At 32.0% G+C, this 16,808-nt stretch overlaps 3 protein-coding genes across 4 annotated transcripts in view; 1 reads left to right on the top strand and 2 right to left on the bottom strand.

The window, feature by feature from the left end:
* Positions 1-6: 6 nt before the first annotated feature.
* On the bottom strand, positions 7-1,626 carry LOC102593458 (induced stolen tip protein TUB8). Of its 2 annotated transcripts, none has more exons than XM_006365794.2 (3): positions 1,522-1,626; positions 470-776; positions 7-157 (listed from the first exon to the last, which is right to left on the bottom strand). In XM_006365794.2, exons 1-3 carry the CDS (start codon positions 1,534-1,536, stop codon positions 60-62), a joined length of 420 nt encoding a protein of 139 aa, XP_006365856.1. In that variant the 5' UTR covers positions 1,537-1,626; the 3' UTR covers positions 7-59. The 2 variants fall into 2 exon arrangements, with proteins under 2 accessions (XP_006365856.1, XP_006365857.1); XM_006365795.2 differs by lacking the exon at positions 1,522-1,626 and adding an exon at positions 1,189-1,229.
* A 7,617-nt stretch (positions 1,627-9,243) lies between these two features.
* On the bottom strand, positions 9,244-13,346 carry LOC102593120 (ER membrane protein complex subunit 3). The gene is made up of 8 exons (XM_006365793.2): positions 13,090-13,346; positions 12,907-13,000; positions 11,008-11,127; positions 10,843-10,891; positions 10,596-10,695; positions 10,420-10,481; positions 10,183-10,241; positions 9,244-9,649 (listed from the first exon to the last, which is right to left on the bottom strand). Exons 1-8 carry the CDS (start codon positions 13,242-13,244, stop codon positions 9,545-9,547), a joined length of 744 nt encoding a protein of 247 aa, XP_006365855.1. The 5' UTR covers positions 13,245-13,346; the 3' UTR covers positions 9,244-9,544.
* A 1,552-nt stretch (positions 13,347-14,898) lies between these two features.
* The window catches only part of LOC102592782 (rho GDP-dissociation inhibitor 1-like), a 5,383-nt gene continuing 3,473 nt past the window's right edge, over positions 14,899-16,808 (top strand). Inside the window, exon 1 of the mRNA XM_006365792.2 lies at positions 14,899-15,614. Within this exon, the coding sequence (XP_006365854.1) occupies positions 15,402-15,614 (213 nt within the window). The 5' untranslated portion in view covers positions 14,899-15,401. The remainder of the gene's footprint in view (positions 15,615-16,808) is intronic.

The raw sequence follows: 16,808 nt of genomic DNA, 5'->3' as shown, positions 1-16,808 counted from the left end.
CATCCCCACCCCACATTATTCACCATCCTTTTTCATCATAAAAAGAGTCAAAATCAGTTTTACTCTTCAGTCTTCTCAACTTGTTCAACAGCTGATGCATCAACAACTTTTTCCTCTTCTTCTTTTGCCTCAGTCTTCACTTCAACTTTTTCATCATCTGTTGCAAAAACAACAAGAATATTGAATAAATATGAGTAAAACATTGTCCTGTTTAACAATGTGAACGTTTCTACAGGATTAAACAAGTCTTTCTCTATCGTACGAAGCAGAAACACATTCTAATGCTTCCTTTTTTAACCTACTAACTGCATGCTCGGATGTGATAACAGTATCCATTGCCTGGTGCCCCTAGATCAAATCTACTTAAACAACTTAAAGGCTTGGCCCGTGAAAAAAAACAAATATTTAATTTAATAACTAATCATAAAGTTAAAAAAATTAAAAAAAAATAGAAATATTTTTATCTTACCAACAACTTCTGGTTCTGCAGCCACTGTTTCCTCTGTTAAAACAGAGTCCTCTGTTTTCTCTTCAGCCACTGCTTCCTCAACAGCTGGGGCTGATTTCTCTTCTTCGGGTGCTGGTGCTGGTTCGATCACGGTGTCTTCCACAGTAGGGACCGCTTTTTCTTCAACTAAAGCGGTTTCTTCTGCTGATGCTGGTGCTGTTTCTTCTGCAACTGGGGCTACTTCCTCAATTTTGATTGCCTCTGGTGTGATTTTCGCCTCGATTTCAGCTGGAACAGTTCCTACTTCTGTTGCTGGTGTGGATTGAACCTTCATAACCAAAAAATAAATGCGGTTAAAAAATAGAAGCAGGACGACTAGCATTGACATGAAATGCAATGGTGAGTACATATTAAGATCAAGTATTAAATACGAGTTATGACGAACTCAATAGCTTTAGACTATGTATCTATATTAGGAAATTCATTGAATATGTGTTATAGTTTAATTTGTGAACTCAAGCAAACTTATATGAGTTTGACTACAACTTCAGAACTCGTAAGCTTTAAATCCTGATTCCACTTCTGACAAGAACACGTAGGAAAAACGTGGGGTATTGAGATGAGACAGGAGATCCAATGCTCGAATGAAATCAAAATCAAATCGGTTTAATCATACAAGATAAAAGATCATATAAATTGAAAACAATAAAGAAAAGGAAAATGACTAGAGAAAAATGTACCTCAACAGTGGCCATTTTTTAAAATTACATATTAAGATCTAAGTATTAAATACGAGTAGCTTTAGACTTATTAGGAAATTCATTGAATATGTGTAATAATTTAATTTGTGAACTCAAGCTACTTATATGAGTTCAACTACTAGTTCAGAACACGTAAACTTTAAATCATGATTCCACTTCTGACTATAACACATAGAAAAAAATGTGTGGTACTGTGATGAGAGAGGAGATCCAATACTCGAATGAAATTGAAATCAAATTGATTTAATCATACAAGATAAAAGATTATATAAATTGAAAACAACTAAAAAAAATGACTAGAGAAAAATGTACCTCAACAGTGGCCATTTTCTGAAATAAAAATGAAACTAATAAGATGTGAAGAAAATGAAAAGATGAAAAAAGGGAGCAAAGTGTTTTTGATAGTAAGAATGGTGATGAGAAATGAACAATTGAGAGAGCTATTTATAGGAAAATAAAATGTACAATATTTAATGAAATTAATATAAAAAATAAAAAAGATAATTTTTTAAAAAAAAAAGTGAAAAGAAGAATATTTTGAGGGATATACAAAAATGACATCTCACATCTACTGACGTAAAAGGCTAGGACAAATTTTGCATGTCTAGTTGTTAGTGTTTTTATTCTTTTTACTATTCTTTACTATACATATAAAAATATATACAGAGTTGTCTTTGTTAGGAAGCGCTTTACTCTTCAATATGGTATTTTTCGACGTGAATTCGAATTTTGTCGAGCTTCAATGTGAGTATCAAACATCGGATAAGAAACAAAAAAAAAAGTATATTACTTCCCCCGTTTCAATTTATTTATCTAGTTTTGACTTGATACAAAATTTAAAAAAATAAAGAAAACATTTAAATCAAGTAAAATATACAAAAATGTCTTTTAATCTTATAACTTAAGCATGTTATATGGAAACTTGAAATTAATCGTTATAAAAAAAATAGACTAAAAAGAAAAAAAAAAGTAGTATTAATTATATCAAACAACTCAATAATACTTGGTTTTTTTCTTTTACAAAACAAAAAATTAAGATGAGACTCTTCCTTTTTGCGGATATTATTGAATAATTGATTCATTTATCTCAAAAAATATTCTATTGATCAAGAATTTAAACGTTATGAGTTTTGAAACGTATATTTAACTTGATTTACACTTAGTTTGGCACACACACTTACACTTAGTTACGGCATTCATTTTGAAATAAAAATTAGCTATGAATTCATTGTTAATTTATTAGTAAATATATCTTATTGTTAAGTAAGATTTTTTATAATTCATCGCTAATTTTTATTTTTATTTTTATTTTTAAAGAGTGTAAACCCATGTTGTATGATTTATTGGAAATGACAAATCCACATGGTGTTGGAGGCCATTTGCTATAACAACTATCATATCTTTTTCTTGAATTAAATTATTTTGTGTTTTGTGCAGAGTCTAGTATGTAGGTGACTGTAGGACAATCATTCTTTCATGTTCTTCTAATTAATTATTATAATTACACTAGTTACATAGTACTATTTTCTTTTGTTTATTTGGTTTTGCTGCAATTTGGTTTGTCGGTGGATTCAATAGAATTCAATAATTTTGATCAAATCTTATATGTATGTTTAAAAAAATTACTTTATATGTATAAAATTTTACATTTGAGAAGGTTTAGACATGTTCGGATATCCCAGTGTGGGGATGTAAGAGGTTGGTTATGGACGGTTTCAGAAGAAGAGGTAGGCCTAAGAAGTACTGAGGAGATGTGATTAGACATAATATGACACAATTGCAGCATATCAAGGCCATGACCTTAGATAGGAAGATAGGAGTGTGTCCATACTAGTAGGTATAGGAGTGTTTTATCTTGTTGCACTTACTAGTAGTCGTAGAACTACTTTTGAAGTTTCGATTTCTGTGACTATCTATTATTTTGTGTAGTTTGTAGTAGTACTATTACGTTCCTAATTATTGTTTTGTTTCTATCCGTTGTATATTGTATTTTCATCAAGTCTTTTTCTAGACTATTTTTGTTTTGAACCAATGGTCTATTGAAAATAACCCCTCCTTCACCTCTGAAGTAGAAGTAAGATCAACGTACACTCTACCCTCCCTAGATCAGGACTACATTGGGTATATATATATGGGGAAAAAAAGTTATCTTGATGCAATTTTCTATGAGTATTATTGGATCATGGAAAGTGTTGGCCATCATGAAAAGCCATACAAACTAAATTACTACCAACCCTTCGTCTACGGCATGCAACAATCATTCACCCTCTTACCACCTAATTAAAAGTAAATAAATAAAAGCTTAATACACCGTCAGCTTATTAAATTTGTCAGGATATTTCATTTAAGCGTTCAAATTAAGTCATGTTCTAGTTAAACATTTCAAATATTCGTAATAAGTTGATTCAATTAGACACTTTCAATTCAAATTTCAGAAGAAAAAATTGTGAATGTTTTCATTTGCCCATTAACTAGATAGTTAAGCTAACCACAAACTACAAATGCCATATTTTTTTAAATTTAACTCATCAGTCTCAAGTAGAAAATGTTTGGTGTTTTGCAAATTATTGAGACAAAAGTACGTATAATTGAAAATAATGATATATTTTATGTGATTAACTTAACAACCTAATTAACAGATGAATGAAAACAAACACAAAAATTTAAATTTCAAATAAAAAATAATTTATTTTAAAAATTTATTAGAAGTTGAAACGTTCATGTCATTATCATTATGTTGTATACGTCCATGTTAAAGATTCATATTGGGGAAAATGGACATTAACGTTAAGAGGGGCATTAGGCCGGCGCTTATTCAACCCCCACTCACAAATTGTGATCATTAACAACCCCACACTTCTTAACTCGTCGGGGTCTGGATTAATTTACACGCATCTCGATTAATTATACGTATTGATATCAAGAATATTGAGTTACATTGTGTATCGTGGTTTGAATAGATAAAAAATCACCTAATATTTTACGTTTATTGATTATTTTTTAAGTGGAATGATGTTAAACCATAAGTTTTTACTACATTGCCCCTAAACTAAACGTTCTTAAGAATTCACGCTTTTCCGAATCTAGAAAACAGACAGAATTCTAGGATTCCTTTTAGAAGAGCTCTGATGTAACTGATAAAATTACTGACACGTAGCAAAAGGTCAAAACCTCACATGTTCAAACTGTGAAAACAATTTAAAATTCTCGTGACACGATTCTTTCCTGAATCTCGCACACGATCACAATTTCCCAAGTTCAAACTGTGAAAACAACATAAATGCGATGCTCTCCTGAATCTCGCACATAATCACAATTTCCCAAGTTCATACTATGAAAACAACGTAAACCTCTCGTGATTCGATCCTTTCCTAAATTCCGCGCATAGCATGGTCCTATTTGGACTATGCATAAACAACATGAATAATCTGACGTGGCAACTTTTATTTTTATTAAATATTTTATAATCAAGTCCATATAACAATGTGGGACCCATCAAACCGCCCATTCTAAAGATGCTTTAGATCAAGTGGGTCCCTTAGATGCTTTTTCAGGTATAAATCTCGTGGGCCTTGGGCCCCACTTACCTTTTTTGCCACGCTGGAATTATGTCATTGCCACCTAGATCTATGAACCCTAAAATCTAAATTTCATTATTAGAGAAAATGGTCAAATGCCCCATTAAGCTATGATCGAATTTTCAACTACACATTTATTCTTCACGGGAGTCCTATCACCTCCTATATTTTTTAAAATTGAAATTTTTACCCCCCTAAATGCCTACATGGCAAAGAGAGTGTATTGCACTCTCCTTGAGAGAGTGAAGATTTAAAAAAAAATTAAAATTTTGCTTTTAATATTTTTTCATAAATATATGCAATTTTTTTTCTTATTTGTTTCTACTTCTAATTTGGCTTCTTCTCCATAGCAACTTAGTAAAGCATCAATGGCTGTCATCAAATAACACCACCTCTCACCATTTTGAAACCACCGTCATTATTATATTATTCAATATACCACAAATCGTAGATAATAATTTCATCCCTTTTCTCCACAATCAGAAATTACGGACTCAAAATCTTTAAAAGCAAACAAATTTAAGCTTAATACAGTGACACTCAACTGATTTTCTTCGATTAAACATTCCATTTTTTTATCCTTTCTTAGTGTGTATTGAAAGAAGTGGACAAAATTTGTAGAACCTATCTATGGGGAGGGTCTGAGGATAAAAGAAAGGTTGCATTAGTATCATGGGAACAAATATGTTTTCCAAAGAGTCAAGGAGGATTAAGCATTAAAGGTAGTAGTAATTGGAATGTTGCCTCTGTGGGGAACTTATTTGGCATTTAACAGTCAACAAGGAATCATTATGGGTTAAGTGGGTAAATGGCATATATATAAAAGAGAATATCTCTATTTGGCAACACACAGCCCCAGTGGACAGCAGTTGGTATTGGAGGAAACCAACTGCTCTCAAGGCACAAATGCATCAATGGTACAGTCAAGACAGGTATCAACTCACAAAAGATGGGAAGTATTGTATTACAAGTAGCTACTTGGCAATCATAGGTCAGAGACCATAACTGAAGAATGTGAAATTAATATGGACCTCTATAGCCTTGCCTAGGCATAGATTTTTGGTATGGCTGGTTGTACATGGTAGACTACTAACATAAGAGAGGAAAGAGAGGCACCACATTTAAGATGATGAGCTGATTGTTGCCTGTGTGATGAACAAGTGATGGAGACTAATTCTCACTTGTTTGAGCATTGTAGATGGACTAAAGTGTTGGGTTATGAAGGGATGATTATGGCGTCATGCGGAAGCTTGCAATTTGCAAATCATATGGTTGATAAATCAGATAACAAAAACTTATATTAAAAATCAAAATATTATTATATCAAAACTAATATAAAGAAAAACATTGAAACTTTAGAGAGAATAAAGCTCCCCATAAACAAGACTCTTAAACGACTACAGTGTGGATGCTATTGTTTTTGTGTTAGAAGAAACAAACCTATATTTATAGAGTCCTAAAACCTTTTTCTTACTAGAAAAGGAGTCCTAAAAGGAGAGAATAAATCAAATATAAAAGAATATTATATTTCCCTTTCAAGAAAGTAAAAACATTTATGGTAATGTTTTGTCTTTTCTTTAAGGAAAAATAAATCTTAAATTATGGTAAGAAAATCAAGGCAAAACCCTAACACAATACAAGGACAATATTTGATCCTATATTCAATACCCAAAAGACCCACAAATTTTTTTGTATGCACTTGCAATTTTTGGGATTTGAATTTTCTCCGGTTCGAAGCTAGTTTCGATCGATGGCGATCTAAAGATTTTTCTATAAGTTTCAGACAATCAATTCAATGGATAAATTTTATTTCAACTTCAAATAATACTCCTCAACTGATTTAGCAACTTGTAATTTTCTTGCAAATCTGAAAAAATGCAATTCATGTTCTTCATCTTCTTTATATGATTGCTACAAAATTTTGATGCAAAACCACCCTAAATCTTCTGCAAATTGCCTCAAATTTTAGATATAAAATTATCTTAACATTTCGACCCTTTTGATTTATTACCCATTCAAAATGGAGCTCGTCTGTGATAAGTCAAAATAAGAACTCAAGCTTATAAACTAACTTTAATGGTGGTTTCAAGTTGTGCTTCAAAGTTGCAACCTTTAGCTTCGATTTTCAGCCATACGGAATTCTTCAAACCATCAACGAACTCAGTTTCTCCTAATTTAAGAATATAGATTCACAAAATTCATACAAGTGCTCATCGATTTTTATGGAGTTCTGACATTCTTTAGATTCAAAAATCGCAGCTATATATAAACTCAATTAACCCAGTGTTTTCAGCTTCAAACAATTAGCAATCAACATTATAATAAAAAAAGTATCAATATATGAAGATCCAAGACACAAATCTACAAATTTCAACCTTTTAACCTTCAACATAGTTTTTAGAACAATAAATTAAAAATAAAAAAAAAGTTTTAAATAAAATTTCCAGCTGTCAAACGCGTGCACATCACCTACCAATGTAAATGTGGTTGTGACTTTTTAAGAGGGTAAAAATTTCAATTTTAAAAAAGTATAGGGGGATGATAGGACTCCCGTGAAAAATAAGTGTGTAGTTGAGAATTCGATCATAGCTTAAGGGGGCATTTGACCATTTTCTCTTCATTATTACTACTTTTTTTAGAATTATTTAAATAGACTAAAACACTTTATCTTTTAAATTTAAAAAATATATATAATTCAAATCTTATTTATTATGTAATTAAAGATTGATGATATAGTTGCAAAAGTTAGATTTAAATCGATGACTTACGCTTTATTTTGACATTATTCTTTTTAGACTCTTGACAACGATGAATTTTTTTTCGTGATTAGCAGAAGTGGTTAAATGAAAATATGAACTGATCGAATAAACTAGGGGGAAATTATAAAAATTAAGACAAATAGTGTGTAAATCATAAATGGTACTCTCTCCGTCCCATTTTATGTGGCATTTTTTAAATTTCGATATTCAAACAAGTCTATCTTTGACCGTAAATTTTTCATATATCTTTTAAACATTTTGAATTATCAATTATTATGACTTATAGTACTTGTTACGTAGTTTACAAATATATAAATTTCATTTAAAATAATGTAGATTCCATGCACAAACTCCCGAATAAACTTAAATTGTTTGACTATCGAAAAATGAAAAAATGTCACATAAATTAGAACAGAGGAAGTAAATAGATTAAGGGTGCAAAATTGTAGCAAGTATTCGATGATAATGATAATTTTAGGTAGAACTCTAAAGATTTTTATAATTTTAAATTTGCAAGTTTAAGTTTAATAAAGTTTTTTTGTTTTAAAGCTTCTGAGCTTAAGTTTTCAAGATTTGAAAATTAGAATCTTTTGAAGTTTTTAAGTTATTACTTATTAATATGTTATAAGTTATACTTATAACTTGTAATTTAAATAACTTAAGTTTGTAATTTTAAAAAATTAAATTAAAAAAAAGGAATAAACAATGACACAAATTAAAAAAATATCAATCCAATCCATTTATTTTTTTTGAAAATATGCCTATATATAAATTATAAAAAATAATTAACTGGATTACCGGACCGAAACCGGGCTGGACCAGAATATACCGGGATCAACCTGACTGGAATTACCGGGATGAAATTGTGATTCTGTTCCGTCCTGAGTACCGTTTCATGATGTCCCATTCCATTTCGTAAACTACCGGATCGGAACGGACCGGAATGGTACCGGACCGATACCGGTACAACTCGATCCGGTGCCCAGCCTTAGTCCCAATCGAATTTAGCAATTGCATGAAAATTGATGCTTCTTTTTCATTAGTTTTCGTCCTCGTTAGCGCTTAACTAATATGATAGAAAGAGACCCTTGTTTGTTTGGTAAACTCTCGCTTTTTAATAGGGATAGGTGCTTGCTCAAAGAAGGCACTTTTTATTTTCATTCGAAATTAAAAAAGTATGGGGCCGAGGATGTCTGCCTTATTATTAAAAGAAGAGAGTCGGGTAAAATAAACTCTTCTTGGAAAGCATTTTAAAGTTTCTAGGATGATAGATCATAAACCATAGTATTGAGTAATTTCTTCCTATCTATTTAGGTCTTTGATACATAGAATTATTCGTTATTTATGTTAGTAGGAACTAGGAAGTAAGCATGTATTTGTTGGACAGTTGAGATACACACAAATTGATCCAAACAAACCATTATAATAAATTAAAGACAAACGAACGTATAGCTCAATGTCTAGCCCAAAATTAACCAAAACTATTCCAATGAGTCCTCATATGGAGAACAAAAAGGTGAACCTATGGCAAATAACATGAGTGTTTTGTATTGTATCGAATACACATACATACACACACAATAGCGATCTAACTAAAGATTTTGATTCCAATGAGGACAACTATGATCATGAGTCATAGCAGGAATAACAAAAAGTCAGTTTTAAGTTCACAATTTAACATTTGCAGAAATTCAATGTGGTCTCTAGTAGGAAAATATCATAAATCACAACCAAAATGGTTAATTCATCAAAGCTTACAGTTACTAACTTGCATCCAAAATTATAGAGTTTGAGAAATTTCAAAACTATTACTACATGAAAGTGGCAGCAAATTCACCAACTTTGGTAAAGAGAAAACAAAAGTTACTATGACAAGCATCTTGGCTTTTGAACAATGTATACCGTCTTTAGCAACGATGACCACATGCATCGAGAAGAAGCTCGATCAGCAAGCAAAATGCTGCATATCCAAATACGAAATAACGCCAACGCAGATCCTCATTTCACAAGTTTCCGCAAGACTGATTCAGCTCGCTGCTCGAATTTAGGTAGCACCCAATCATGCTGAACAATGTCTAATCCGTCCTTTTCTGCTCCCAAAGTCTGTAGAAGAAAATTAACTTCTATAAACGCAGAGCAAGATATAATAGGAGAAGTGCAATTTGTTCACAAAACAGACATCGTCGAATGATTAGTTTTCCTGGTCCTGCTCAGCTGTGATTGATTTCAAATAGCTAGCAGCGTAATATCCATTAGCCAAGGTGCTACTCAGTGAAGTTAGGCATATAAGGATAGATTCAAGATTTTTTCAGGACCAATGTCTCCATAATGAGTTCAAGCCAAAAGGATGGCACCTTTCCTTCTCCACCGACAAACTATTTCCTTTACTACTTGATCAAAAGGAACCTAGTTTCAGGGTACCAGAGAAAATGCAACGGGGAAAAACTAAGGACGAAGAAGGACTGATACGAACTAAATATTTCTTGGTCCCAAAGGGAACTCTTTAAGAACTAAGCACAAAATACTAACATTTTAAGGTAAGAATACGAAAGTTAGTTTGGTCTTGATTGACATAATGTGCGCAGAATATCAATGGAGAAATTTGATTACAAGCATGTAGCCTAAGAGAGTTTTACCTTGCTGGGGTCCATACCAAATCCGCTCATTTGCATCATGCGTTGAGTATCATCAGTTGCTGCATCAAATATCGATATAAATAGTTTAAATTGGGAAAAATAAAACCAAGTGAATGGTTCTCTGGAATTAAAACTTCTCAATATACATTAAAAACAGAAATTATTGGCCATGTCTTGACTCTTGACATCTACTTGCGAAAAAAGAAATTACACAAAACTTCTACAAAAACTACTGACCATTTTCTTCTCCGAGAATGAGGCTGAACAAACCCCTTAATCCGAACAGATTGAGAAAATACCTGAGCAGTTTCATAGAAAGTATAAGATACAGGGCGTTGCCTATTACAGAACATAGCTTTAAAAACACTAGTACTTTAGAAGATTAAAATTAAGTCATGAATGCAAATGTTTACCATGAACGACTGCTGACGTAACTGACATCAACTGTGCTTAGATCAATGCCATTTTGCAACATGGCCCTGAACCTCTGAGTTAATGGAAAAGGTATCTTCGCTGAAACAACACCCGAATTTATGTGAGTTAATATAAGAAGGAAAACATAATATAAAGTTTCACGTTCAAGATAAGAATGCACTATGCAACCGAGATATTAATATTGACAAAGAAAATAAGGAATGCAAATCTTGGGAAAAGGAATACCTGCTACAAACCCAGAGAAGAAGAAGTTGACCCATGCAAATGTAAGAGTCTGGCAAGATGGAGAATACACAAGAAAGTAGTTAGATTCACAAATTATTATATATCATCAGCATTCAATCGATTATTGTGAAAAATATCTTAGCTGATGAATTAGTAGTATAATACCTGAGGGATTATCATTGACAAATTCTTCTTCATCATATCCATAGCCATGTTTGGGTCAGAGAACATTTGCGCCTGTGGATTCGCAGCTTGGCCCTTGGGAACATGGAGTAATCCATTTTCCTGCATTGTCATATGTAATATTTGTAAACTATTTGTTCCTAAGAAACCTAAGGCCCTCCATCAATGGATTCAAACTAAACAACATGTTCTTACAGCTAGTACCATTTAATTACTGACAAGTGAACTACTGGACAAGAGTTGTATTTTCAGGTTTATTAATTTTCTTAAATAAAAAACCTCATATGCCAACCTATTTAGTTATTCAAGTTGAACACAAATGGTATACAACACTCTGACACTTCGGGGCCAGTTCCTAATTATTTCTTTTACTTCTTAAAGCACAATTGCTCATGTCATCCAATGGGACACCAACAAAATTACTTTAAAGTATAGTCAGCTTACAACAGAATTGAATCTCCAGTTCCCTTATTTGACCAACCCCTTCAATTCCCTTGGAAAGAGAAGTATGAGAAACCTCTATCAATATGTTTATGTACTGCATAGATGTTGATGTTCTTTTTTATATGTGATGCTGAACGATTTTCTTTTAGTAGCTTACAATAATTGAAATTGATGGTGTAAATACCTATATGTATTTTCGTAACTACTTTGAATATATTAAGTCCACATAAATAAATACAAAATTCTACTCATGTACAAACCATGTCCCCCTATTTTTTCAAAATTTGTGTATGCAACGGTGTTTCTACCAGACTCTTTGCATCAATTACAAAAGACATTCAAATTCAACCAAATAAACTTCAGTGTTGCACATAGACATGCTTGCGGTCACTTTAGTTGAACTTTTCTATATCATGTTCACCTTCACTCCACCAATCAACAATTACTAGCTTCCATATTCTTCACTTCAAGTACCTTATCATCATTCTAGGTGGTAATTACCTAGAGTTCACTAGTAATCCAACTATTTAACCTCCTTGTTGTACAACTCTTCTGCATCTTAACTACTAGGCCAGCAAGAGTTAAGTGTAGTAAAGGAAGCCTGAAACACACTATCAAACAACAAAAGGCAGAATCATGTCCAAACTGGCAGACTCAACCTTTTCTGATGTTCCCCCTGTCCCGGAAAAAATAATTGCATATACTTCTATAGTCTAATGTGGTCTTCCCAAAATGGTGTTCATGCTCCTCACTAAGAATCTTTCTCATCAACTAATCATCAGTTGTTAAGCATCATACTACCTAAAAAATCAAGCAGAACCAAATTTTATCCTGATAACACCTCAAACTTGTAAAAAAGGAGGCCCTTATAACAGGTTTTCAATCCGTTTTCCTCCAGAAACACTAATTCAAGCTTTGGCTTGTTTTAGGTACGAGTCAAACTAAAACAATCAGATCAGGATAGGAGCATTCAGTATTACATCTATGCATTTATAAGAGGCTGCTATAACACATGTAATAGCAAAAAGACCTTGAGAGCTTCTCATGTTTGATTCCATAGCCCAAAAACCAAAAGGGCAATGGATAACTTGCACCAACTATCTTGGTCCAGTTTTAACCAGCACCCTCCTTTACCACTCTTTTCAGATTTCTGTATCTCTCTCATACTACCCCTCACTTCCCTAAGTTATCAAAGTTCCAATCCATCTTACTTATCTCAACTTTAAAACTTTTCCACCATCTGTTCATGCTTTATTCATTTTAAGAAAAAAATAAACTTGTTCAACTTGTTTGATGAATTCTTAATTTCTACAATCAAGCTTATACAAATTACCAATATCAAACAACCACCTTCACAAGATCAACATAAATGAATTTAATAAGCAAACAAATAAACTAAAAATATTTCGTTAAATACAAAGTTGTATAACATCAAACCTCATTGCTGTAATAAGCTTTCCTTGCACGAAACGATTTAGCTGGAATATAATTAGCCCCAGCTCTCAAATTCCTTGCCCTAATTATCACTTGCCTGAAATAAAAAAACTTAAACAAATTCAGCAGGACAAAAACAAAAACTAAAATTCGTTAAAACCCAATAGAAAGAGCTTAGAAAAGAACCCTTCTTTGACGATTTTAGGATCAGGTATTTGAGAAGAACCCTTCATAAGCTTTGAGACAAAGTAACGAAGTACTCCAATTAGAACCATAACCACTGATAATGGAATCAATACCCAGTCTCTAATGGCTGTATCCAATACCAAATCTTCCGCCATTTTCGCCTTCGATAGATCTCTCTCTTTCTCTTTCGATCGAATTTGGGATTGGAATTTTTCTCTTCGGTTCTTTTGCTCAGCTAATTTTGGAGAAAGATGTTTTGCTCTTCTTATTGGGCTGATAATGGGCCATAGACTAATATATGGGCTGATTTATGCAAATGTCAAGAAAAATTACACCGCGTGACAAATATTTAGATTGTATTTACGATTATGTAATGTAGCAAATATACAATATACAAATGTGTTGATACAATATGTGTTGATATTCGTTTGATATAATTGATACTTGCGGCTTGAATACAGCCCTTTCATCTGATATAATTGATATTCACAACTTGTTCTTTTGTTGATACAACTAATACCTGTTGATACAGTGACCGTAGCTATGTTTCGTAAATAGATAAACTATAGCTACATTTTGTAGTTATGGTCTAAACTACTTAATATGAAAGTGGTGTAAATATAATTCTTGAGAACACTTTCTCAGATAATGTTAGACTTGGGTTTAATGTTTATTTATATATTGCTCAATCTTACCTAAAGGCAGAGCTAAGTGGGGTTTGTGGATTCGGATGAATCCAATAGCTTTTCTATAGACTGTATATTTGTATTAAAAAATTAAGTATATATATATATATATATTAACTTGTGAACCCCTAACAAAATTGATTCATGGCTCAGTTGTAAGGAAGGGGTTGTGAAAATGTTTTCCACACTAGTGTTGTGGGTTCAAACCCGAAGATAACATCAGATAGGCATTTGGAAAATATAAAAAGTTTTTTTTTTTGACAACTTTTAAATTTCAACTTTTACGTGACATATTTAAAATCTTCTCTACCTCATTAAACTACGTGTCAAATCAAAATTATACATAAAAATTAAAACAAAGGGAGTAATTCATTTTATATTATTCTCTAACATGTAAGCTTATTGTATACTCCTTTCATTTTGATTTATTTGTCTTACTTATCTTTTTAATCCATTTAAAAAATAAAAATAAATAAAAATAAATAAATAAATATATATATATATATATCTTTTCCTTTTTGGACAACTCTCTAATCCTAACTTCTCACGTAACACCACATAACATGTTTAAAACCATACAATCCAAAAATCTTCCTTAATTTCTTAAACTCCGTAACGAGTAAGTAAAAATCAAACAAATAAATTGAAACGATTGACTTTTCATGCTTAAGACAATACTATCCAAAAATCTTCTTAAATCTTATAATTTCGTGTCAAAATCAGACAAACAAATCGAAACGTCTAACTTTCCACATGACATATTTAAGATCATATGATCCAAGAATATTCTCTAATTTTCTAAAACTCCATGTTTAATTAGTCAAAAATAAGAAAAATAATTCGAAACATCTCACTTTCCACGTGACATGCTTAAGACCACACGATAAATCTTATTTAATTTCCTAAGGTCTGTGTTAATTTAGTCAAAAATCAGACAAACAAATTGAATAGTCCGACTTTCCATATGACGTGTTTATAACAATACGGCTCAAAAATCTTGTTAAATTTCTTTAACTCCATATCAGATAAGTCAAAATCAGACAAATAAATTAAAACTTTATTATTTTAGTTCTTCAAAGAAGTCAAAAGGGAGGTTCTTATCATCCACCATATTATAATTTTTCTTCCATGGAATCCCTTGTAAAGAAAACCTTCATGAACTCACCAGTCACCACCATTCCCTTTCTCCTTCTTTCTCTCCTTTTATTATTTCTCATTTTCTTCAATTTAATTCTCAACAATTTAAGGATCACCACATTACCCCATTTATTTCTCCATATTTCTCTGTCTTTCATCTATTGTTTTTTTCTTCTTGTCTTTTTCTCCTTACTTGCATTATCCTTTCTGGGTATTAGTTTTCTTGGTATTCTTTTTTTCTTCATTTTCACTCATCCTAACCATTTTTCTATGACTCCATTTTCTTGTTTTTCAATAAAAAGAGATTCTTTTTTATTGGGTCTCTGAGTTTTGGGCTTTTCTTGATGTTCTGATTGAACAAGACTAAGTAGCCCCTTTTTGTTCTTTTTCTTGTCAAGAATTGTCCTTTTTGAAATTTTGGCTGTTGGGGTTTGTTTGAAATTCCCAAAAAAAAGAGAAAAAGAAGAAGAATTAGTAGCAGCAGTAGCTATGCATTCTGATAAGGAGGGTAAAGGGGGAACTGCAACTCCAATTGCTGAATCTGATTCTGAGATTGAGCATGAGCCTGGTGAGAAAAATGTTAGCAGGCAAATGAGTGAGAGTTCCCTTTACACTACTGAGGATGAGGAAGAAGATGAAACTCATAATAAGATTGAGTTGGGACCACAATGCACTCTCAAAGAACAATTTGAGAAGGATAAGGTGCTTCTTTCCCTCCCCCTGAACTTCTTATTTTTTTATCAATTTTTATTTTTTAGTATGATAATGATATGGAATGAGCTTACTGGTTGTTACGTAAGTATTGTTTTATGATGTGTTATTGTGTTGTATTTTATCGTACAGTATTGTTTGAATGACGATGATATGAAATGAGCTTATTGGTTGTTATGTATTGTTTCATAATGTGTCTTATTGTGGTGTATTGTATGATATTGTTTTCTTTTAATGTATACAATGTTTGGATGACAATGATATGGAATGGAATGAGCTTACTGGTTGTTACGTATTGTTTCATGATGTATCGTATTGTGTTGTATCATATGATATTGTACTGTTTTATGTATACAATGTTTGGATGACAATGATATGGAATGAGCTTACCGGTTGTTACGTATTATTTTCATAATGTATCTATTGTGTTGTATTGTATTGTTTTAATGTATACAATGTTTGGATGACGATGATTTGGAATGAGCTTACTAGTTGTTACGTATTGTTTCATGATGTATCGTATTGTATGATATTGTATTGTTTTAATGTATACAATGTTTGGATGACAATGATATGGAATGTGCTTACCGGTTGTTACGTATTGTTATCATGATGTATCGTATTGTGTTGTATTGTATTGTAGCGTATTATATTGTTATAATGAATACAATGGTTGGATAGATTGTATCGTTTTCCGTTGTTATATAAATCTATAAGAGAAGTAGTTTACCTGGTAGAGGTAATATAAAAAGGTGAGATAAAATAGGACTATTAAATAATAAGTAAAGACAAAATGAGGTGGGAAAGGTAACGATGCGATCACACTATATCGGTCGTTATGCAATATGAGACTTTTCGTCATTACCTAACGATGAATTTAATGATATGATATAACTTAATACAATAGGTAATAACTATCCAAACAAGCTTCATATAACCAATCCCAATTTGTTGGGACTAAAGGGGTAGTTGTTGGTGTTGTAAAAATTGCATTTTTCTGTCTTTCCCATTTATATATGGGAAATTAACTTGAATAGCTGCCCATCCAAAACATATAAAAATAAATAGCCTATAGATTTATAATTTAGTGTATTAATATATGTGTACTGGCTAGCGGCTGTAAATATTTTTGACCGAGCGGCCAAATGTAATAATCCCCCCCCCCCCAAAAAAATATTTTCATTT

The sequence above is a fragment of the Solanum tuberosum genome, unplaced genomic scaffold (assembly GCF_000226075.1).
Source record: "Solanum tuberosum cultivar DM 1-3 516 R44 unplaced genomic scaffold, SolTub_3.0 scf00580, whole genome shotgun sequence".
Taxonomy (NCBI): Eukaryota; Viridiplantae; Streptophyta; class Magnoliopsida; order Solanales; family Solanaceae; genus Solanum; species Solanum tuberosum.
This window is presented reverse-complemented; position numbering and strand designations above follow the sequence as displayed.

What these genes read in the sequence shown, in the direction of transcription:
- LOC102593458 (XM_006365794.2), bottom strand. An exon ending in TGCAGAACCAGAAGTTGTTG is followed by an intron (nt 158 to 469) that starts GTAAGATAAAAA and finishes TTTTTGCAACAG; the next exon opens with ATGATGAAAAAGTTGAAGTG.
- LOC102593120 (XM_006365793.2), bottom strand. Translation starts at nt 13,244, where the DNA reads ATGGCGGAAGATTTGGTATTGGATACAGCCATTAGAGACTGGGTATTG. An exon ending in CCTAAAATCGTCAAAGAAGG is followed by an intron (nt 13,001 to 13,089) that starts GTTCTTTTCTAA and finishes TTTTTATTTCAG; the next exon opens with GCAAGTGATAATTAGGGCAA. An exon ending in CATTCTCGGAGAAGAAAATG is followed by an intron (nt 10,242 to 10,419) that starts GTCAGTAGTTTT and finishes TATTTGATGCAG; the next exon opens with CAACTGATGATACTCAACGC.